General features: G+C 42.4%; 1 protein-coding gene across 1 annotated transcript in view; it reads right to left on the bottom strand.

Moving 5' to 3' along the window:
- clxn (calaxin) overlaps positions 1 to 19,485 on the bottom strand; it is a 32,363-nt gene extending 12,878 nt beyond the window's left edge. Inside the window, exons 1-2 of the mRNA XM_043691022.2 lie at positions 19,368 to 19,485; positions 10,174 to 10,329 (exon numbers count right to left, since the gene is read on the bottom strand). Of these exons, the coding sequence (XP_043546957.1) occupies positions 10,174 to 10,329; positions 19,368 to 19,449 (238 nt within the window). The 5' untranslated portion in view covers positions 19,450 to 19,485. The remainder of the gene's footprint in view (positions 1 to 10,173; positions 10,330 to 19,367) is intronic.
- Between the last annotated feature and the right edge of the window lie 5,963 nt (positions 19,486 to 25,448).

Here is a 25,448-nt window from a genome sequence, read left to right as displayed (position 1 = left end):
GCAGAGTCATTGTGAAGACCAAATCCTGTCTTCACATTGGGGATACCAACCATGTTTTGTGTGGCACAATCTTGAGTGAAAAATTGGTCAGACTTCAAAAAGATCTGGTAACTCAAAATTAGGCATCCATGAGGCACTGTGGGTGGTCAGCAGCAGCAATAGAATTGTATTCAATCACAATCTGCAATCTCATGAAACAGGACATCCTTGATTCCACAATGATCTTCAAGCCAGGAGATGAAGTCTGGTTCAATGAAAACCGCAGGAACTTATGGCAAGAACGCACTAGATAAAAATGAGGTATCACGCTAATGGAGCTACAACACAGGAGCTACTTATATGGAAGCAGCATATAATGGACAGGTCTAAGTGCTCCCAATAACGAATGTATCAGATCCAACTTCTGCAGTTCTGCCACATCCAGTTGAGAATGGTAATGGACAATTAAAGAATAAACAGGGGGTCGAGACTTCACAAACATCCACATCTTCAATATGGGAAAGCCCAGCACAAAAAACAAGTCTGGAGTATTTCTTCCAACCTCAGACAAAAATGCCGAGTGGATGATCCACCTTGGCCTCCTCTCAAGGTTCCCATTGTCACAGATGTCAGTCTTAAACCAACACATGGTACCAAGAGGTTTATTTCACTGGATACTGCAAAGGTTATGGATCGTGAAACCATTCCAGCAGTAATAGAAAGACTTGTGCACCCGAACTAGCCATTACCCTTGCCAAGCTGTTCCAATACAGCTGCAATATTTGCATCTACCCAGCAATGTGGAAACCTGACCAGCCACGTCTTCTTAACAAAATGCCAGGTGAATTCAAACTGATCAATTACTACAGTTTCAGTCTATTTTTGAACATCAGCAAAATGATAAAAGGAGTCATCAACGGTGTTATCAAATGGCACTTGCAAAGGAAGCGAAAGTCGCAAGTGGGATTTCTACACTTGTCAGGAGCAGCTGATCTAAGAACTGCTTAGAATTATTTGTTAAAACAAATGGATTGCTTATTGATGTGTGCTTTGCATATTAAGCACTGGCTGGTCTCTGCCTCCAAATAATCACGTACTAGCATTGCTCTGGGGTTTCTGGTGCCCCTCCTGACATTCACTCACTGGGGTGCTTAACTGATTCTTTTCAAATGTTATTCTTAGACTGCTCAGATAGTTTTATGACATCTGTCCAAGTTTGCTGGTATGAACCTTTTAAAAGTCTTATGGCCAAACCTCTTTTCAGTTCCGATAACTTGAAAACTTGCTTCCCTCTTTACTTGGATTTAAGTAGCAACTACAAGTCACCCTAGGATGTGTGTACTCCAAGTAAAGGTCCAGAAGCAGGTCACTTTTTCATTTTAAAGTTGGACAGTTTCTTTTGTTTTAGGAGACCCTTCTCTTACCTGACTGCCAGAGCATCCTGATGTTTTAATGCTGAAATGTCTCCTGTGGCCTACCCTCAGCTTCAAGACCCAACCATCCATCTAATTGAATGGCCAATCTATCCTCAGGACATTAATTAGCCAAAATATAAAAATCAACAGTGAAAATCATCATACACAGACAGCATGAGCTTTTGAGCCCCAATTCGATGGCAGTGGGTCACATAAGCCCAAGGAAAATCTTACACCGTATCTCATTTATGAGACGTACTTCTCAATTTCAGTTTATACATTTAGATAACAACGAAGCAAAATCTCTTTTTAGCCTTGGAAACGGCAATAGTATTGCTATTGATGGAACTGTGAACAATATTAAAGGCAAGCTGAATGAAGATGCCTCCTCTGCCACATGACTACAGCATGATATAAAGTGAAGTGTATAAAAATACACATGCGATGCTTTAGATTTGACTGGAAGTATTTTAAATTTAACTTCCAAAACTTTAATGTAAATGAAGAACCGATGAAGCCACTGGCTTGTATTGATGTTTTAAAAATGTACCTAGTATTTCTTGATTATATGTTTTTATTGGGATCTGTCTCTGGATTAAATTTAAAAAATATAAGCTATAAGTATAAAGTTAGCCTGGAGCAATGTTCTGCAGAGTTATAAAACGATGCTAATTTCCGGGTCTGTAGATTGGAAGGAGAAAAATGGTCTTTAGTAAAGTGATATGCTTTTCTTGTGGGATGTGGGAGTTTTGGGAGAGTTTAAGGGTTACTAGAACATAGAACAATACAGCACAGAACAGGCCCTTCAGCCCACGATGTTGTGCCGAACATTTGTCCTAGCTTAAGCACCCATCCATGTACATATCCAATTGCCGCTTAAAGGTCACCAAAGATTCTGACTCTACCACTCCCACAGGCAGCGCATTCCATGCCCCCACCACTCTCTGGGTAAAGAACCCACCCCAGACATCTCCCCTATACCTTCCACCTTTCACATTAAATTTATGTCCCCTTGTAACACTCTGTTGTACCCGGGGAAAAAGTTTCTGACCGTCTACTCTATCTATTCCTCTGATCATCTTATAAACCTCTATCAAGTCACCCCTCATCCTTTGCCTTTCCAACGAGAAAAGGGCTAGCACTCTCAACCTATCCTCGTACGACCTATTCTCCATTCCAGGCAACATCCTGGTAAATCTTCTCTGCACCCTCTCCAAAGCTTCCACATCTTTCCTAAAGTGAGGCGACCAGAACTGCACACAGTACTCCAAATGTGGCCTAACCAAAGTCCTGTACAGTTGCAACATCACTTCACGACTCTTGAATTCAATCCCTCTGCTAATGAACGCTAATACACCATAGGCCTTCTTACAAGCTCTATCCACCTGAGGGGCAACTTTCAAAGATCTATGAACATAGACCCCAAGATCCCGCTGTCTTATTTGTCTTTCCAAAATGGACAACCTCACACTTGGCAGGGTTGAACTCCATCTGCCACTCCTCAGCCCAGCTCTGCATCATATCTAAGTCCCTTTGCAGCCGACAACAGCCCTCCTCACTATCCACAATTCCACCAATCTTCGTATCATCTGCAAATTTACTGCAAATTTCGACTCCCTCATCCAAGTCATTAATAAAAATTACAAACAGCAGAGGACCCAGAACTGATCCCTGCGGAACTCCACTTGTAACTGGGCTCCAGGCTGAATATTTACCATCTACCACCACTCTCTGACTTTGGCCGGTTAGCCAGTTTTCTATCCAATTGGCCAAATTTCCCTCTATCCCATGCCTCCTGACTTTCCGCATAAGCCTACCATGGGGAACCTTATCAAATGCCTTACTAAAATCCATGTATACTACATCCACTGCTCTACCCTCATCCACGTACTTGGTTACTGTGGATTATATCTGCATAAATGTTGTTGGTTGCGAATCTTGTCAGACCAAATGGATCGGCTAGAGCAACAGTTAGAGGCAAAGAGGAACTTACAAGAGCGAGGGAGTGTGATGGATGGTAGTTATAGAAAGGGCGAAAAGCCACAGTTACAGTCAGGTAGATGGGTCAACTCAAAGAAAGGTAGGAAAGGTAGGCAGATAGTATAGGAGTCTTGTGGCTATCCCGATTTCAAACAAGTATGCGGTTTTGGGAGATGTAGGGGGTGATGGACTTTCAGGGGAATGTAGCACGAACAGCCAAGTTTCTGGTATCAAGACTGGCTCTAATGTAATGAGAGGTACATTGGGTTCCAAACACTCGATTGTGTTGGGGGATTCTCTAGTCAGAGATACAGACAGGGGCCAGCAGCAAAAAATCAGAATGGAGTGTTGCCTCCCTGATGCCAGGATCAAGGATGTCTCAGAGAAGGTGCAGAATGTCCTCATGGGGGAGAGGGACCAGCAGGAGGTCATTGTACATATTGGTATTAACGACATAGGAAGGGAAAAAGATGAGATTCTGAAGGGACAATATAGAAAGTTAGGAATTTAAAAAGGAAGTCCTCATGGGTAGTAATATCTGGATTACTCCCAGTGCTACGAGTTAATGAGGATAGGAACAGGACGATAGAGAAGATGAATGCATGGCTGAGGAGCTGGTGTGTGGGAGAAGGATTCACATTTTTTGATCATTGGAAGCTCCTTTGGGGTAGAAGTGACCTGTACAAGAAGGATGGATTGCACCTAAATTGGAAGGGAACTAATATACTGGCAGGGAGATCTGCTAAAGCTGCTCGGAAGGGTTTAAACTAGTAAGGTGGTAGGGGTGCGACCCAGGGATGTACTGAGGAAAGAGATCAATCTGAGACTGGGTACAGTTGAGAAAAGAAGCGAGTCAAACAGTCAGGGCAGGCAGGGACAAAGCAGAGAACAATGTAGGACTGATAAGCTCCATTTATTTCAATGCAAGAGGCCTAACAGGGAAGGCAGATGAACTCAGGGCATGGTTAGGAACATGGGACTAGGACATCATAGCAATTACAGAAACGTGACACAGGGATGGACAGGACTGGCAGCTAAATGTCCCAGGACATAAATGATATAGGAAGGATAGAAAGGGATGCAAGATAGATGGGGCGATTTTGATTAGGGGTAGCATTACAGCTGTACTGAGAGAGGATATTCCTGGAAATATATCAAGGGAAGCTACTTGGGTGGACCTGAGAAATAAGAAAGGGAAGATCACCTCATTGGGATTGTATTATAGACCCCGCAAATAGTCAGAGGGAAATTGACAAACAAATTTGTAAGAAGAGCTCAGTTATCTGTTGGAAATATAGTGTGGTTTTGGTAGGGGATTTTAACTTTCCAAACAGAGACTGGGACTGCTATAGTGTAAATAGGGTTTAAATGGAGAGGAATTTGTTAAGTGTGCACAAGAAAACTTTCTGATTAGTATGTGGATATACCTACTAAAGAAGGCGCAAAACTTGACCTACTCTTAGGAAATAAGGCATGGCAGGTGACTGAGGTGTCAGTGGGGGAGCACTTTGGGACCAGAGACCATGATTCTATTAGTTTTAAAATAGTGATGGAAGAGGATAGACCAGATCTAAAAGTTGAAGTTCTAAATTGGAGGAAGGCCAATTTTGACTGTATTAGGCAAGAACTTTTAAAAGCTGATTGGGTGCAGATGTTTGCAGGGTAAAAGGACAGCTGGAAAATGGGAAACTTTCAAAAATGAGATTACGAGAGTCCATAGACAGTATATTCCTGTTGGGGTGAAAGGAAAGGCTAGTAGGTGTAGGGAATACTGGGTGATTAGAGAAAAAGAGGTTTTGGTTAAAAAAACAAAGGAAGCATATGTCAGATATAGTCAGAAGAGATTGAGTGAATCCTTAGAAGAGTATAAAGACAGTAAGGATGTATTTAGAGTCACAGAGTCATAGAGATGTACAGCACGGAAACAAACCCTTCGGTCCAACTCGTCCAAGCCAATCAGCTATCCGAACCAAACCTAGTCCCACCTGCCAGCACCCAGCCCATATTCATATACCCTTCCTTTCATATACCGATCCAGAAGCCTTTTAAATGTTGCAATTGTACTAATCTCCACCACCTTCTCTGGTAGTTCATTCCATACATGTACCATCCTCTGCGTGAAAAATTTGCCCCTTGGGTCTCTTTTATATCTTTCCCCTCTCATCCGAAACCTATGCCCTCTAGTTCTGGATTCCCCCACCCCAGGGAAAAGACTTTGTCTATTTATCCAATCCACGTCCCTCATGATTTTATAAGTCTCTATACAGTCACCCCTCAGCCTCTGACACTCCAGCCTATTCAATCTCTTCCTATAGTTCAAATCCTCCAACCCTGGCAACATCCTTGTAAATCTTTTCTAAAACCTTTCAAGTTTTACAACATCTTTCTGATAGGAAGGAGACCAGAATTGCACGCAATATTCCAACAGTGGCCTAACCAATGCCCTGTACAGCCGCATCATGACCTCCCAACTCCTGTACTCAATATTCTGACCAATAAAGGAAAGCATACCAAACGCCTTCTTCACTATCCGATCTACCTGCAACTCCACTTTCAAGGAGCTGTAAACCTGCACTCTAAAGTCTCTGTTCAGCAACACTCCCGAGGACATTACCATTAAGTGTATAAGGCCTGCTAAGATTTGCTTTCCCAAAACGCAGCACCTCACATTTATCTAAATTAAACTCCATCTGCCACTCCTCAGCCCATTAGCCCATCTGATCAAGATCTCGTTGTAATCTGAGGTAACCTTCTTCAATGTCCACTACACTTCCAATTTTGGTGTCATCTGCAAACTTACTAACTATACCTCTTATGCTCACATCCAAATCATTTATATAAATGATGAAAAGTAGTGGACCCAACACCGATCCTTGTGGCACTCCACTGGTTACAGGCTTCCAGTCTGAAAAGCAACCCTCCACCACCACCCTCTGTCTTCTACCGTTGAGCCAGTTCTTGGATTTCTGGAATGGATTTCTGGAATCTAAGGATTCACTCGATCTATCCTGTCTATACCTGACTTATGCTTCTTTCTTTTTCGTAATCAAACTTCAATTTCTTTAGTCATCCAGCATTCCCTATACATATCAGACTTTCCTTTCACCCTAACAGGAATATACTTTCTCTGGATTCTTGTTATCTCATTTCTGAAGGCTTCCCATTTTCCAGCTGTCCTTTTAACTGTGAACGTCTGCTCCCAACCGGCTTTTGAAAGTTATTGCCTAATACTGTCAAAATTTGCCTTTCTCCAATTTAGAACTTCAACTTTTAGATCAAATAGAATTATGGTCGCTGGTCCCAAAGTACTCCCCCACTGACACTTCAGTCACCTACCCTGCCTTATTTCCCAAGAGTAGGTCAAGTTTTTCACCTTCTCTAGCAGGTACATCCACATTCTGAATCAGAAAATTTTCTTGTATACACTTAACAAATTCCTCTCCATCTAAACCCTTAACACTATGGCAGTCCCAGTCTATGTTTGGAAAGTAAGGATCCCCTACCATAACTACCTTATTATTCTTCCAGACAACTGAAATCTCCTTACAAATTTGTTTGTCAATTTCCCTCTGACTATTAGGGGGTCTATAATACAATCCCAATAAGGTGATCATCCCTTTCCACCCAAAATAACTTCCCTTGATGTATTTCCAGGAATATCCTCCCTCAGTACAGCTATAATGTTATCCCTTACCAAAAACGCCACTCCTCCTCCTCTCTTGCCTCCCTTTCTATCCTTCCTGTAGCATTTGTATCCTGGAACGTTAAGCTGCCAGTACTGTCCATCCCTGACCCATGTTTGTGTAATTGCTATGATATCCCAGCCCCATGTTCCTTACCATGCCCTGAGTTAATTTGCCTTCCCTGTTAGGCCCCTTGCATTGAAATAAATGGAGTTTAATTTATCAGTCCTATGTTGTTCTCTGCTTTGTCCCTGCCTGCCCTGACTGTTTGTCTCGCTTCTGTTCTCAACTGTACCAGTCTTAGATTGATCTCTTTCCTCCACCTCCCCCCTCCACCCCAACCTTACTAGTTTAAATCCTCCTGAGCAGCTCTCTGCCAGTATGTTAGTCCTCTTCCAATTTAGGTGCAATCCATCCTTCTTGTACAGGTCACTTCTACTCCAAAGGAGCTTCCAATGATCCAAAAATGTGAATCCTTCTGCCACACACCAGCTCCTCAGCCAGGCATTCATCTGCTCTATCGTCCTATTCCTGCCCTCAATAGCTCGTAGCACCGGGAGTAATCCAGATATTATTACTCGAGGACCTCCCTTTTGAATTACTGCCTGACTCTCTGTAATCTCCCTTCAGAATCTCAACCTTTTCCCTTCCTATGTCATTGGTTCCAATGTGTACAATGACCTCCTGCTGGCCCCTCTCCCCGTTGAGAACATTCTGCACCCTCTCTGAGACATTCTTGATCCTGGCACCAGGGAAGCAACACACCACTCTGATTTTTCGCTGCTGGCCACAGAAACGTGTCTGTACCTTGGACTAAAGAGTTCCCAAACACAACCGATCTCTTGGAACCCGATGTACCCCACATTGCATTAGAGCCAGTCTCAATACCAGAAACTTGGCTGTTCATGCTACTTTCTCTTGAGAATCCATCACTTCCTACAATTTCCAAAACAACATACTTGTTTGAAATAGGGATAGGCGCTTATTCACTTATTCCAAGATTAGTTGCGAATTTCACTGTTTGTTAATTTTGCCAAAAGGAACTCCGATGTCCAGTGATACATGAATTCAAACAGCAATGGTTAAGAGCGAAATTAGGAGGGCAAAAATGGGACATGAGATAGCTTTGGCAAATAGGGTTAAGCAAAATCCAAAGGGTTTATACAAATATATTAAGAATAAAAGGATAACTAGGGAGCGAATAGGGCTCCTCAAAGATCAACAAGGCGGCCTTTGTGTGGTGCTGCAGGAGATGGGGGAGGGGTGGAGATACTAAATGAGTATTTTGCATCAATGTTTACTGTGGAGCAGGACATGGCAGATATCGAATGTGGGGAAATAAATGGTGACATCTTGAAAAATGTCCACATTATGGAGGAGGAAATGCTGGATGCCTTGAAACGCATAAAGGTGGATAACACACTAGGACCTGATCAGGTGTACCCTAGAAATCTATGGGAAGGCAGGGAAGTAATTGCTGGGCCTCTTGCTGAGATATTTTTTGTACCATCGATAGTCACAGGTGAGGTGCCAGAAGATTGGAGGTTGGCTAATTTTGGTACCATTATTTAAGAAAGGTGGTAAGGACAAGGCAGCGAACTATAGACCGGTGAGCCTGACATCGGTGGTGGGCAGGTTGTTGAAGGGAATTCTGAGGGACAGGATTTACACGTATTCGGAAAGGCAAGAATTGATAATCAACATTGCTTTGTGCATGGGAAATCATGTCTCAAAAACTTGATTGAGTTTTTCTGAAGAAGTAACAAAGAGGATTGATAAGGGCAGAGCGGTAGATGCGATCTATATGGACTTATGTCAGTAAGGCGATCAAACAAGGTTACTCATGGGAGACTGGTTAGCAAGGTCAGATCTCATGGAATACAGGGAGAACTAGCCATTTGGATAAAGAACTGGATTAAAGGTAGAAGACAGAGGTTGGTGGTGGAGGGTTATTTTTCAGACTGGAAGCCTGTGACCAGTGGAGTGCCAGAAGTTTCGGTGTTGGGTCCACTACTTTTCATCATTTATGATTTGGATATAAAGATAGGAGAGAGTTAGCAAGTTTGCAGGTGACACCAAAATTGGAGGTGGAGTGGACCATGAAGAAGGTTACCCCAGATTACAACGGGATCTTGATCAGATGGGCCAATGGACTGAGGAGTGGCAGACAGAGTTTAATTTAGATAAATGCGAGGTGCTGCATTTTGGGAAAGCAAATCTTAGCAGGACTTATACACTTAATGTTAAGGTCCTCTGGAATGTTGCTGAACAAAGAGACCTTGGAGTGCAGGTTCACAGCTCATTGAAAGCGGAGTTGCAGGTAGATAGGATAGTGAAGAAGGCATTTAGTATGCTTTCCTTTATTGGTCAGAGTATTGAGTACAGGAGTTAGGAGGTCATGATGCGGCTGTACAAGACATTGGTTAGGCCACTGTTGAAATATTGCATGCAATTCTGGTCTCCTTCCTATCAGAAGGATATTGTGAAACTTGAAAGGGTTTAGAAAAGATTTACAAGGATGTTGCCAGGGTTGGAAGATTTGAGCTATTGGGAGAGGCTGAATAGGCTGGAGCTGTTTTCTCTGGAGCATCGGAGCTGAGGGGTGACCTGATAGAGGTTTACAAAATCATGAGGCGCAAGGATAGGATAAACAGACATGGTCTTTTCCCTGAGGTGGGCGAGTCCAGATCTAGAGGGCATAGGTTTATGGTGAGAGGGGAAAGATATAAAAAAGAACTAAGGGGCAACTTTTTCATGCAGAGGGTGGTGCATCCATGGAATGAGTTGCCAGAGGAAGTGGTGGAGGCTGGTACAATTGCAACATTTAACAGGTATCTGGATGGGTATATGAATAGGAAGGGTTTAGAGGGATATGGGCCAAGTGCTGGCAAATGGGACTAGATTTGGTTGGGATATTTGGTTGGCATGGACGAGTAGGACCTAAGGGTCTGCTTCCGTACTGTACATCTCTATGATTCTATTTGAAGCTTAATGCATACAGCTTAGCATATCAGCACACATGCACAATTTTACAATGGCTCCACATTGTGCTTCTGAATCCACAGATTTACATTTCATGAAAAGTTATCACATATGGAACATATTATAACTCTAACCTCTGTCTGTGATCATATCATCAGTCAATCCAAATGTAGTGTGCAGAACATTCCTGAACTTGTTTCGATCCAGTCCGACTGCAATCCGTTGCTCAGGAAAAGTGGCAACAAGCGTACTGAAGACTTTCATTAAACACTGCACCTCATGTCTGTTGACTGCAATATATGGACAGAAAAATGCTTTTCAATTAAGATGTGAAATAGTACATAGCTATATTACTAAAAGTTCTACTGATCTTTAGCAGCAAGATTAGTTAGATTTCTATGTAACTTAATTTACCAACTGAGATTGAATGGAAATTGCTACTTACTCCTCTTTTTTTCAAATACCCATCATTATCAGTACTTCTTGGTTCAGAATTATAGGTGAGGGATAGCCTAAAAGCAGATCTTATTGTGAAGTCTCTCTCATAAAATTTCACAAGTTCTGCTTCATTGATATTACAAATGGAAATGCACCTAAGAATCCTCCATCTCCAGTCACAATGTCATTGGAAAGATGTTACACATAGCAAGTTTCTGTCAGCTATGTGATGAAGTGCATTTAATGTAAGTTATTATCGTTTGGGAACATGGAATTTTAGAAAAGACGCAGATGTGTGGTTTCAGTTATGCGGAGCTAACAGATCTTTTAAGATGTCAGAAAGTCTTTCTGAAAAATGAACTAAAGACATCTTCCAAGAAGGCATGTGACATCTGTAGTTTCAGTTGATGAAACATCTATACTGCTCAGTTTACAGCAGACAGGGAAAAAGTAGATGAGAGTCTACTAGATTAGTTTCAACTTCCGTTCAGAAGAATCAAGTTTTCAGTTTAGAAGGTAACTTTGCCCTAGTAGTTTTAGTTTGTAAATCCTCCAAGCTATGACAGTTTGTATGCAAATTTCAAGTTGTCAGAACTGAAAAGAGATTTAGGCCATCAGAATTTTAAAAGGTTCATACCAGCAAAGGTGGACATCAGCAGTCTGAGAATAACAATTGATAATAGTTAAGTAATAATTAATGAGTTGAGATAAGTGATGCTTTTGGGTTGAGTATCTGATATTGCTGGAGAAAACACTGAAACTTAGTTTTGCTATTTACATAGATCATGATTTTTCATTGGTGGAGTAAACTTGTTCTTTTGTCAATGAATCTTTGCAGCCTTATGTAAACATGTTCAGTGATCAACCACCATAGTGACAACTGAAAAAAAAACGATCCATCAAACTAGTTTGGTTTCATTCTGAAATCTGAATTGTCCAGTTTTACTATTAGCTAGGATGAGACCAAAGCAGGGACTTTTGCAGCATAGGTTTCTTTGAATCTTTGCGGAATTTGCATCGCTTTTAAAATAAAACGTATGTGGAGGTAGTAAACATCTTAAAAAGTACTGAATGTAGTTTATTGCAAGGATTAGCTTTAAAATGCTTTGTATGTTTCTAAGAATTTTCTGGGAGTAGAACAGTGGATTATTTGAAATCTGTGATTGAAGCTACACTTGGTGAGATCGAAAGCCTAGAATAATCAAAGAAAGAATAAATAGTAACTCAGAGGATGATTCTGATTTCAATGAGAGATTTGATTTAGCTAGAATTCAACATATAGTGCTTAAATATACAGATGATAAAGTCAGAAAATATTTCATGTTATCTGAAAAGGCAGCTGCAAAGATGAATTTTCCAAAGATGCTTAGACTTTAATGTTAGACCGTTTTGATATGTACAGCTAAAAGGTGTATGCCAATTTGTCAGAGTTACAACCTACAGACAATGTAATCTCTTAAAAAAAATTCTAAATGCTTAAGAATTTGTGCCTAAACCTCATCAGACATTTGCAGGATTTACAAGAGAAAGAAAATGGTACGAGATCAGTGGTTTTGATCACTGAAGTGAGAAAAAATGTTGGGGAATGTGAGATAAATCATTAATATGGAAAAATTTCAAAATAATTTTCTTGTAAACATTAAAAATTATTAGGCAAGCAACAAGAGTAAAGATCCGAGGAAAGCAATTCTGGCAGATACCCAAGATATTTCAAACTGAAAAGTTACATGTGTGGAAAAGGTCATAATGGAAATCCACATGGAAATTGGAGGAAGATAAAATCTGCAGAGGGAAAAGATATTAGTTTTAGGAAGCAACTGATGGATGACAAAGCAAAAGAGAAAGGCTAGAAACTAAAACAGTTATCAAGAAAATTCTAGTGATAATGAGACTATACATACTAAGCCCAATACTGGGAGTTAAACAAGATGAATTGCAGTTGTAGGAATGCCAATGAAACCCTGGGACAATGTTGCATTCGGAAAGGAAATGGATGTTAAAAACTGCAACTGTAATTCAAAGGGAGTATCCTCCCTTAGAATCTATTAAGGAGGGAGGGATGACACAGAACAACCAAGAGAGTTCTTCCTTAATTATTGATGAATTATAAGTAACCTTTGGAGGTTCTGAATATTTTAGTTCAGAAAAGAGGTAAACCAATAAAGATATTGAGAGACACTGGAGCAAATCAGTTGCTGATACTAGTTGATGATACAATTTGTCGTCCTGAGAGGTAACTGAAGGAGAAAATGCTAATTGGCATTTATAATTGGTACATTAAGACATTATCTAAAATTGGATTAAAGAGTGACTTAGTAAATGGAGATGTTGTAGTTGAATTAACATAATTAACCTTATAGAAGAAATTGAATTTACCTCAGCGAGTTACCTGGCTGGTTGAAAAATATTGGCCTCATCAAGGATGCTGGAACAACCAGTAGAAGTAAAAGAACTGAGATAGTACATGAGGAACATTATGGATTTTTTTTCAGATCTGTGGTGCAATGCTTTAACGAGAGTCCAGAGACAATATGTTCCTGTGAAGGGCAAGGCTGGCAGATGTAAGGAACACTGAATAACTAGAAAAATTGAGGCGCTGGTCAAGAAAAAGGTACAGACAGCTGAGATGGAACTAATTCGTTGAACAGTATAAAGGCAGTAGGGGCATACTCAAGAGGAAAATCAGGAGAGCAAAAAAGGGACATGAGATAGCATTGGCAAATAGGATAAAACAGAAGCCAAAGAGATTCTACAAATACACTAAGGACAAAAGAGTAACTAGGGAGAGAATAGGACCCCTTAAAGATAACAAGGCCACCTATGTGGAACTGCAGGAGATGGGCGAGATACTAAACAGCATTTTACATCAATGCTTACTGTGGAGCAAGATATAGAAACTGCAGAACCTGGAGAAATAAATAGTGAAACCTTGGAAGGTGTCCATGTTACAGGAGGTGGTGCTGGACAAATTAAAATGCATAAACGTGGATAAAACCCAGGACCTGATCAGGTGTACTCTACAACTCTGTGGGAATCTAGGGAAGAGATTGCTGCACCGCTTGCTGAGATATTTGTATCATCGATAGCCACAGGTGAGGTGACAGAATACTGAAGGTTGGCTAACCTGGTACCATTATTTAAGAAAGGCGGTAAGGAACTATAGACCGGTGAGTCTCACATCAGTGGTGGTTAAGTTGTTGGAGGAGATTCTGAGGGACAGGATTTATATGTATGTGGAAAGGCAAGGACTGATAAGGGATAGTCAACATGGTCTGGAGCACGGAAAATTGTCTCACTAGCTTAATTGAGTGTTTTGAAGAAGTTACAAAAATGATTGATGAAAGCAGAACAGGGGATGTTGTCTATATGGACTTCAGGAACGTGCTCAACAAGGTTCCACATGGTAGACAGCTTAGCCTGGTTAGATCTCATGGAATACAGGGAGAACCAGCTATCTGGGTAGAAAATTAGTCTGAAAATATGAGATAAAGGGTGGAGGATTGCTTTTTGGACTGAAGGCCTGTGACCAGCGGTGTGCCGCAAGGATCGGTGCTGGTCCAACGCTTTCTGTCATTTACATAAATGATTTGGATGTGAACATAGGAGGTATGGTCAGTAAAATTGCAGATGTCATGAAAATTGGTGGTGCATTGGACATCCAAAGAAAGAAATTCTCGAGTTTTCTCTTAGCTTTCTAATTCTTACATTAAATCTATGCCCACTGGTTACAGACACCACTAGAACTAGAAAATAATGCCTCCCTATCCACCCTATCTATGCTTATCATAGTCTTGTATGTTTCAATTAGGTCCCCTCTCAACTGTCACTACTCTGAAGAAATGAATCCCAGCCTATCCAATCTTTCCTTATAGCTCAGACCCTGCAGACCAGGCTGCAACCTCTCTAATGAAACCCATCCTTCCTGTTGTTATGTGATGGCTAGAACTGCACACAGTACTTCAGTTGTGACCTAATCAGTGCTTTATACAGTTCCAGCATAACTTTCACATAGCAATATTCCATGCCTCAACTAATAAAAACGTGAGAATAGCCTCTCTGCTCTTAAACTCTAAGTCAAGTGTCCCATATGCCACCTTAGTCACTTTATCCACCTGCCCTGTTACCATAAGCGACTATGCACACCAATGTTCCTCTGATCCTTGGCGCTTCCCAGGGACCTACCGTTCATCATGTATTTCCTTGGAGAAACTGAGGACTGCAGGTGCTGGAAAGTCAGAGTCAAAAAACTTGGTACTAGAAAAGCACAGCACGCCAGGCAGCATCGAGAAGCAGGAGAGTTGAAAGTTTGGGCATAAGCCCTTCGTGAGGAATGCATTTCCTTGCATTGTTTGTCCTGTCCATGTCCATCACCTCACACTTATCCAGATTGAATTCCATTTGCCACTCATCAGCCAATCTGAGCACCCTGTCTGTATCCTCCTGCAATCTAAGGCTCACTATTTACCATTCCACCAATTTTTGTATTTTTTATTTTGTTGATCAATCCTCCTACATTCAAGTCTAAATCACTTTATATAAACCTCAAACAGCAAGGGCCCCAACACTAACCCCTGTGGGACCACACTGGACACAGATCTTCAATCACAAATCCCTAGAGGAGTATACTTAAGAAAGAAATCAGGAGGGCAAAAAGGGGACATGAGATAGCTTTGGTAAATAGAGTTAAGGAGAATCCAAAGAGATTCCATTAATACATTAAGGGCAATAGAGTAACTAGTGAGAGAATTGGGCCCATTAAAGATCAACGTGGCTGTCTACCTGTGGATCCACAGAAAATGGGCAAGATACTAAATTAATATTTCGCGTCAGTATTTACAGTGGAGAAGGAAATGGAAGCTAGGAAACTTGGGGAAATAAATAGCAATGTCTTGAAAACAGTTCATATTGCAGAAGACAAGATGTTGGAGGTTTTAAAATGTATAAAGATAGATAAATCCGCAAGACCTGATCAGGTATTTCCCAGACTTTTGTGGGAAGTTAGGGGAGATTGCTAGGCCCCTTGCTGAGATGTCTGTATCATCAACGGCCACAGATGAGGTGCCAGAAGACCAGAGGTTGGCTAATGTGATGCCAATACTTAAGAAAGGCTATAAGGGAATGCCAGGGAACTATAGACAGGTGAGTCTTACATCAATGATGAGTCAGTTGTTGGAGGGGATTCTGAGGGACAGGATTTACATGCATTTGGAAAGGCGAGGTTTGATTAGGGATGGTCAACGTGGCTTTGTATGTGGGAAATCGTGTTTCATTAACTTGATTGAGCTTTTTGAAGAGATGATAAAGAAAATTGATGAAGGCAGACTGGTAAACGTTGGCTATATTGACTTCAGCAAAGCGTTCAACAAAGTTCTGCATGGTAGTCTAGTTAGTAAGTCCAGATCACATGCGATTCAGAGGGAGCTCATTTGGATACATAGTTAGCTTGAAGATAGGAGACAGAGGATGATGGTAGACGGTTGCTTTTCGGACTGAAGGCCTGTGACCAGCAGCATGCCACAAGAATCGGTGTTGGGTCCATTGCTCTTCCTCATTTAAATAAATGATCCGATGTGAATATAGCAGGCATGGTTAGTAAGTTTGCAGAACAACTATGACGGGTGAAAGTGAGGTCTGCAGATGCTGGAGATCAGAGCTGGAAATGTGTTGCTGGAAAGGCGCAGCAGGTCAGGCAGCATCCAGGGAACAGGAGAATCGACGTTTCGGGCATAAGCCCTTCCAGAAGAAGGGCTTATGCCCGAAACGTCGATTCTCCTGTTCCCTGGATGCTGCCTGACCTGCTGCGCCTTTCCAGCAACACATTTCCAACTATGACAGGTGGTTTAGTGGACAGCGAAGGAGTTTACCTCAGAGTACAATAGGACTTTGATCAGCTGGACAAATGGGCTGAGAAGTGGCAGATAGAATTTAACTTAGATAAATGTGAGGTGTTGCACTTGGCAAAGCAAATCAGGTAGGACTTATACAGTTATAGTAGGGCCCTGTAATGTTGCTGAATAGAGGCTTGGGGTGCAGATGCATAGTTCCTTGAAAATGGAATCACAGGTAGACAGGGTAGAAAAGGAGGTGTTTAGTACATTTGTTTCATTGGTCAGAACACTGAGTATAGGAGTTGGGACTTCATCTTACAGCTGTACAGAACATTGGTGAGGCCACTTTGAGAATAGTATGTACAATTCTGGTTGCCCTTCTAGAAGAAGAATGTAGTTAAATGTGCAAAAAAGATTTCCAAGGTTGTTGCTAGGACAGGAGGGTTTAAGTTAAATGGAGAGGCTGAATAGGCTGGAGCTTATGTTCCTGGAGCGTCAGAGCCTGAGTGGTGACCTTATAGAGGTTTATAAAATCATGAGGGGTATGGATAGGATGAATAGGAACCATATTTTCCCTTGGTGGGGGGAGTTTGAAATTAGAGGATATAATGTGAGACGAGAGATTTAAAAAGGATATGAGGGGTAACCTTTTCATGCAGGGGTGCATGTGTGGAACAAGCTGTTGGTGGAAGTGGTGGAGGTTGCTACGATTACAACATTTAAAAGGCATTTGGATAGGTATATAAATAGGAAGGCTTCAGAGAGCTATGGGCTAAATGCTAGCAAATGAGACTAGGGTAGATTGGGATATCTTACTGGAGCAGATGAGTTGGAACAAAGGGTCAATTTCTGTGCTGTACAGCTCTATGTCTCTAAATATACCATATTATCTTATCTACCTACCTTGTTACCTTCAGGGATCTGTGGATGTGTACACTAAGGTCCTCTGATCTTTTGTGCTTTCCAGGGTCCTACCATTTATAGCCTAATCCCTGAGCTTGGTAGCCCTCCAAGTGGACTATCTCATGCTTTTCTGCATTGAATTCCATTTGTTACTGCTCTACCCAGCTGGCCAGTCCATTGATATCCTCCTGCAGTTTACACCTATTCTTCTCACAATTTATCACCTTACGAATGTTGATGTCATCTCCAAACTTGACACTCATTCCCCTTACATTTTAGTCCAAATCATTAATATACACCACAAATTCAACGGGCCCCAGGACAAAGATCCAATGAAACCCACTGGAAATAATGTGCAGTCACAGAAACATCCAACTACCATCACCCTCTGCTTCCTACCTCTCAGCCAATTTTGGATCTAAAGTGCCACTTTGTTTTGGATCCAATAAGCTCTTATTTTCTTGACTAGTCTGGCAAGAAGAACATAAGAACTAGGAGCAGGAGTAGACTGTCTGGCCCTTCGAACTTGGTCCGCCATTAATAAGATTATGGTTGATCTTTTCGTTGACTCAGATCCACTTATCCGTGCTCTCACTGAATCCCTTAATTCCTTTATTTTTCAAAAAAAATCTACCTTAGTTTTAAAAACGTTTCCTGAAATAGCGTCACCAGTACTTCACTGGGCAAGGGATTCCATAGATTAACAACCCTCTGGGTGAAGAAGTTCCTTCTCAAAAATTCAGTCCAAAATCTGCTCCCTCTAATCTTGAGGCTATGCCCCCTTGTCCTAGCTTCACCTATCAGTGGAAACATCCTCTCTAATTCTACCTTATCTACTCTCTTCACAATTTAAATGCTTTTATAAGATCCCCCCATATTCTTCTGAATTCCAATGAATATTATCCCAATCTACTCAGTCTCTTCTCACAAGATGACCCCCCTCAACTCCAGAATCAAACTAGTGAACCTCCTCTGCAACCCCTCCAGTGTCAGAACATCCTCTCTCAAGTAAGGAGACCAAAACTGCACACAGTACTCCAGGTGTGGCCTCACTAGTACCTTGTACAGCTGCAACATAATCTTTCTGTTTTTAAACTCAATCCCTTCACAATGAAGGACAAAATTCCATTTGCCTTCCTTATTATGTTATGTACCTGCAGACCAACTTTCTGTGACTCCTGCACAAGGACACCCAGATCCCTCTGCACAGTAGCATGCTGCAACATTTTACCATTCAAGTAATAATCCTTTTTACTGTTATTCCTACCAAAATGGATGAATTCACATTTATTAACATTGCATTCCATCTACCAGACCTTTAACCACTCACTCAATGTTCCTCTACAAAGTTTCAGTCTTCTGCACACTTTGCTCTTAGTGTCATCTTTGACAACCTACACGTAAACTTTGACAACCTACACGTGGTCCCCAACTCCAAATCATCGATATAAATTGTCAATTGCAGTCCCACCACCTACCCCTGAGGCACACCACTAGTCACTGACACCCAGCCAGAATAGTACTCCTTTATCCCCACTCTTTGCTTCCTCTATCCATGCTAATACTTTACCCGGAACGGACCCTATCAAAAGACTTGCTAAAGCCCATGCGGACCACACCTAATACATACCCTGGTAAACAAAAGAAGATGCTCTTATTTATAGGGACAATGATCCTTTGTCTTTCTTTTTGGATAGATCCTGTGACAAATATCGAAGAGTTCTGTGTTGGTGTTTAATGTTGCAGCCACACAATTTCAAAATCATTAATGTTTCTAGCAAGAACAAATTATAGTGGATGCTTTGTCAAAAGCAGGTATGAATAAAAACAAATGCCACGGTCAAAATGAAGGCGGGTAGAATACGGTTGTTATGAAATCATTGGATGTTTGCTATAAATATATTATTACTGACAACGTAAGTAAAAATAGCAATAAAAATTTTTCATAGGAAATAGTTTAAGCCACACTTTCCATTTTTTCTTCGTGGGGAAAGCTGTACTTAATGTTTTATACATAATGACAAGGGAAATTTGGAATGTTAAAATAGAGGGGAATGGATGGTTTCAGCTATGGTTCCACCCGCGAGCCCAGACCTGGCAACGCTGCCGACTCAGCCCGTTCCGTCCAGCTCTGCACCCGCGCTCCTTTCTTCACTTACAGCGCTTGGTGAGTTTGCAGAGAGTATCGGCCAACTGCTGGTACTGCTTCCTGCTCATGTCTAATGGCCGTATCCTGGACATTGTTGCTCCTGTTCGGCCGCCCGACTTATCACCAACTCCGCCACCTTCCCGCCTCTGTTCCTCTGTCACCAACGCCACCGTCTCCTTGGTAACGCCGAGCGACGCGGTCCAATAGAAACCCGCCAAGGTAGCGGCTGCGTGCGCACCTCCTGCTGACGTTAGGCAAGGCATCAACAACAAAGACTTCCACGCGCTGACAGAGAGGGTGCATTCGTGCAGTGTTGACGCGCTGGCAGAGAGGTTGCACCGGTACAGTGTCCACTCGCTAACAGGTTGCACCGGTACAGTGTCCACGCGCTGGCAGGGCGGCTGAATTGGTACAGTGTCCACGCGCTGGCAGGGAGGCTGCACCGATACAGTGGCCACGCACTGGCAGGGAGGCTGCACTGGTACAGTGTCCACGCGCTGGCAGGGAGGCTGAATTGGTACAGTGTCCACGCACTCGCAGAATGGTTGCACTACCCTTTTTGCCAGTGTGGGCACTGCATAAATGCAGCTTTTCCAGCATTGTGCAGACACTGCATTGTGTTCATTTTGATGCAGTGCCCACAATGCTAGAGAGGCCGTATTGGGGCAGCACCCACACTGTCAAAAAGGCTGCACTGCTGCAGTGTCCACATACTGGCAAAGAGGGTGCAGTGGTCATACTGACAGAGAGACTGGCAGTGTAGTGCCCACAATGCTAGGGAGACTGCACCAGCGTAGTGCCCCTATTGGCTGAAAGGCTGCACAAGTGCAGTGCTAAACTGGCAGAGAAGCAGCACTGGTGCAGTGTCCATTCTGGTGTGGAGGCTGCACCGGAACAGCACCCACACTGGCAGTTTTGCATTGCTAACAGGCTTTGAAGAGTCTTGCAGGCAAAAGTGAGAACTGCAGATGCTGGAGATCAGAGTCTAGATTAGAGTGGTGCTGTAAAAGCACAGCAGGTACAGGAAAATCGATGGTTCGGGCAAAAGCCCTTCATCAGGAATGGATTACTTGCTGCAGGATCTCTAGCCTCAGACTTGTTCTTAAAGACATGGTAATTATATGTCTAATTAGGCTAATTTCTGGATGCTAACCCCAGCTTATTGGCAATGGTTATGCTGCTGAATGCTAAGGGGGTGGATGAGGGAGATGGTTACATTCTGTCCTGTTGGAGATGATCAATGGTTGGCGGTTGAGTGGTGAAAATGTCTTGACACATCCAGTGAATCCAATGGTGACGGATAACTAAAACTCTGACAGGAGGTGCAGGCTCCACAAATATGCCCATCTTCACAGCACACCACGACAAAAGATAAGGCTACTAGCATCTACGTGACAATGTGGAAATTTGCCCAGGCATCTCCCACAGCAGGAAAATCCAATCTGACCAATTACCATGCCATCAGTCTCTTCTTGATCAGCAAAGTCATCAACAGTGCTATCAGACAGAACTTGCAAGCGAATAAATGCTTACTAGTATTCAGGGTTCTGCCAAGGCACTCAGCTCCTGGCTTCAGTACAGCCTTTCTCCAAACACTGACAAAGCGGTGAATTCTAGAGATGTGGCAAAAATGATTATCCTTGACATCAAAGCTGCATTTGAACAAATGAGGCATCAGGGAACCCTAACAAAACCGCAAGTTAATAGAAACGAGGGTTGAAGTAGGGTCAGAGTCGAGAATGTATTGCTGGAAAAGCACAGCAGGTCAGGCAGCATCCAAAGAGCAGGAGAATCAACGCTTTGGACATAAGCCCTTCATCAGGAATGAGGCTTGAGGGTTGGGGCTTAGAGATAAATGGATGGGGGTGGGGTTTGGGGGAAGGTAGCTGAGAAAGCGATAGGTGGATGAAGGTGAGGGAGAAGGTGATAGGTCAGGGTGGGAAGTGACGGACACATCCGGGGGGCGGTGCCGAGTTGGAGGCTTGGGACTGGGATAATGTGGGGGGAGGAGAAAGGAGGAAGCTGTTGAAATCGACATTTATCCCGTGTGGTTGCAGGGTCCAAAGGCAGAATATAAGGCGTTCCTCCCCCAGGCGTCAGGTGGTAACTGTTTGGCGGTGGAGGAGGCCCAGGACTTGCATGTCCTCGACGGAGTGGGAGAGGGAGAGGGAGTTGAAGTGTTCAACCACACGGTGGTGGGGTTGGTGGATGCAGGTTTCCCAGAGATGTTCTCAGAAATGATCCGCAAGAAGGCATCCTGTCTCCCCGTGTAGAGGAGATCACACCAGGTGCAATGGATACAGTAGATGACATTGGTAGAGGTACAGGTATATTTCTGATGGATGTGGAGGGATCACTTGGGGCCTTGGATGGAGGTGAGGGAAGTGGTGTGGGTGCAGGTTTTGCACTTCCTGCAGTGGCACGGAAAGGTGCCAGGAGTGCGGTGTGGGCTAGTGGGGGAGGGGGGTTGGACCTGACGAGGGAGTCGCTGAGGGACTGGTTTTTTCAGAACGCTGATGGGGTCAGATTAGTGAGGATTCTTTATTGATTGAAATCATACAAAGCACTAATAAAGATGATTGTTGCAAGTTAATTGCCGCAGTCCAAGGGCATTACTGTAGGAGTTCTTCAGGGTAGTGTCTCAAATTCAGCTATCTTCAGCTTTTCATCAATAATATTCCCTCCATCATAATGTCTGAAGTGAGGATGTTCACTGATGATTGCACAGTGTTCAGTGTTATTTCACAGCAGCACCTCTGATGCTGCAGTAATCTGTGGCCATGTGTAGCAAGACCTGAATAGCATTGAGGCTGAGAATTAATGAGTGGCAAGTAAAGTACCAAACAACGATCACTTCTAACCATCAGCCTTGACACTTAATGGTATTACTATCACTGAATCCCCTACTATCAACATTCTTGGCTTTATCATTAACCAGCCAGAGAAATACTGTGATTGTAACAGCAGGTCAGCAGCCAGGAATCCTGGGACAAGTAACTAACTTCGTGACTTTCCAATGCTCATCCATAAAGCCACAACAGAATATTCTCCGTTTGCTTGGAAGGATCCTGGAGTAGCTTAACTAGAACCCCGACCCAACATTCACTACCATCAATACCAATGTTCAGTAGAAGCAATATATAACATGCAAAAGATGTTCATCGCTGATGTTCCTCTGACAACACCTTCCAAATCCATGAACTCTATCACCTAAAAGGATAAGTGCAGCATTTAGATTCCTGGGAACAGTACCACTTGAAAGTTACCCCTTCAAGCCACACTCCATCCTGACTTGAAACCATTTCACAGATCTTTCATCATCACTGGGTCAAAATCCTGGAGAACCTTTCCTGACAGCACTATAAGACCATAAGATATAGGAGTGGAAGCAATGCCATTCGGCCCATTGAGTCCACTCCACCATTTAAGCATGGCCAAAGGCGGTTCAATTCCACTTACTCGCACTCTCCCCATATATCTGATAGCTTTGGGATGTTTACAGTGTTCTCCACCATGAAGACTGATGCAAAATATTGACTTAAATTGTATGCCCAGTCCTTGTTCCGTGTTATCAATTCCCCAATTGCATTATTAAGATTCCTACCTTAGCTATTCTCCTGTGGAAACCCTTGCTGTTTTTATATTTTCTGCCAATTTACTTTGAGAACCATTATTCTCCCTCATTATTACCTTTTTAGCTATCTGCTGCTGTTTCGTCAACAATTCTTAATCATCTGGCCAATGCTAGTTTTCATCACTTTGTATGTGTTAATTTTTATTGGATACTCTCACTTTTTTTATTCACTCGTGGGATGTGGACATTGCTCGTGGTAGTGAGCTGCTGCCTACAACTGCATTCTGAAGGTTGATTCACAATACCCTCAGGGAGCGAATTCCAAAATCTTGACACTGAAGAAATGGTGAAATATTTCCAAGTCAAGATGGTGAGTGCCTTGGAGGGGAACTTGCAGCTGGTGGTGTTCCTACATCACTGCTGCCCTTGTCCTTCTAGATACAAGTGGTCATGGTTTTGGAAGTTATTGCCAATTCTTAACTGCTTCTGTTAACCATGGATGTTTCAGCCTTCTCAGTGTGTCCTTCTTTTTGACTAGAACAAATTTTTGCTAAGCTTTACGAAATACCTGCTTAATTGTCTGCCCCTGTTCAATTACTGACTATTCCCTTTGTCTACTTTCCCAGCCTGCTCAGACAATTTTTTCTCCATTCCTATGTAATTGCCCTTATTTAAGTGGATGAAGCTGATTTGAGATCCAAGTTGCTTTCCTTCAAACTGAATTACAAATTTTACCATGTTGTGGTAGATCAGAATCATCCAGATGATCCTTATGTGAGAAACAAAAGCTCACTCACTTTAATAATTTCAGTCCGAGACAAATACCTGAACAACAGCATTGTTTTATTTATACACCTATAGGTGGGTGCTTTGTCTAATTACCAGGTAAGGCAACGACAAAATGAACAGTATATCCCAAAAAACCCTTGCAATTTTAACTGTTTTTTCCCATATGTTTTCCTTATTCCATTGTCTGTTCCCTGCTTCGCTTACGTCACAGATTTCCTTAAGACTTATCCCACAACTTCTGTTTATCCTGTCTTGTCCATGACAAACTCTTATCTCTGACTCCCATAAGGGTGTTTGACGTCAGTCTATTGTAGATTATTGATTAGGCATATCTTTTCTTCTATCAGCATCTATTTCCATCCAGAGGCCACTTTGACCTCTTTGATTAGGGTTTGTTCCTGTGTCCCCGTGTAAGGGGGAAACAGATGCTTTCCTGTTTGCCCATATATCCACCATTGTTCTGTATTCACGTCTCATGCTAACATATCCTTTCTTTTTGCTGAATATGTATTTTCTCATTCCTGTTCTGTATCAGAATTTATACTTGCAGAAATAACATTAATTCATTTATATCCCACACTTACCTCTGAGATCTCTGATTAATCTGACCTTCATTACACATTACTGGATTTAAAATAGCCTTTTCCTGGGTAGGTTCTGTGACTGCTCTAAGAAACAATTCCTAATGCACTTGACAATACATTTTTCATATTACCCTTGATTTGTCTCTTTCTCCTTCCCTATTCAGAAGTGCTATTACACACAACTGAGCAATCATCACACCACCAAAATTACTGTGACTTTCTTTTTGCTTTTATTTTAAACTAGTAACCATCACCAGTAAAACACCCATATAGCCAATTGAATATTTACAAGCAAAGCCCATTATGCACAAATCGTCCATGCCAACCAGATATCCTAAATTAATCTAGTTCTATTTGCCAGCACTTGTCCCATATCCCTCTAAACCTATCCAGATGCCTTTCAAATGCTGTAATTGTACCAACCTCCACTAGTTCCTCTGGCAGCTCATTCCATATATGCATCATCCTCTGTGTGAAAAAGTTGCCCCTTAGGTCCCTTTTATATCTTTCCCCTCTCACCTTAACCCTATGCCCTCTAGCTCTGGACTCCCCTACTCCAGGGAAAAGACCCTGTCTATTTATCCTATCCATGCACCTTATAATTTTAAAAACCACTATAAGATCACCCCTCAGCCTTCGACACTCCAGGGAAAACAGCCCCAGCCTATTCAACCTCTCCCTATAGCTCACATCCTCCAACTCTGGCAACATCCTTGTAAATATTTTCTGAACCCTTTCAAGTTTCGCAACATCCTTCCGAGAAGAAGGAGACCAGAACTGCATGCAATATTCCAAAAGTGGCCTAACCAATGTCCTCCAACAATTTGGCCACCACTGATGTCAGGCTCACCAGCCTATAGTTCCCTGGCTTTTCCTTTCCACCTTTCTTAAATAATGGCACTACATTAGCCAATCTCCAGTCTTCTAGCACCTCACCTGTGACTATCGATGATAAGAATATCTCAACAAGGGGCCCAGCAATCACTTCCCTAGCTTCCCACAGAGTTCTAGAGTACAGCTGCAATATGACCTCCCAACTCATTTACCCAATGCTTTGAGCAATAAAGGAAAGCATACCAAACACCTTCTTCACTATCCTATCTACCTACGACTTGACATTGAAGGAGCTATGAACCTGCACTCC

Source organism: Chiloscyllium plagiosum, unplaced genomic scaffold (genome assembly GCF_037043375.1).
Source record: "Chiloscyllium plagiosum isolate Xiang-an unplaced genomic scaffold, Cpla_swu_hap1 HiC_scaffold_5, whole genome shotgun sequence".
NCBI classification, from domain to species: Eukaryota; Metazoa; Chordata; class Chondrichthyes; order Orectolobiformes; family Hemiscylliidae; genus Chiloscyllium; species Chiloscyllium plagiosum.
The sequence above is the reverse complement of the archived record's forward strand: the minus strand, read 5'-3'. Positions and strand labels throughout refer to the sequence as shown.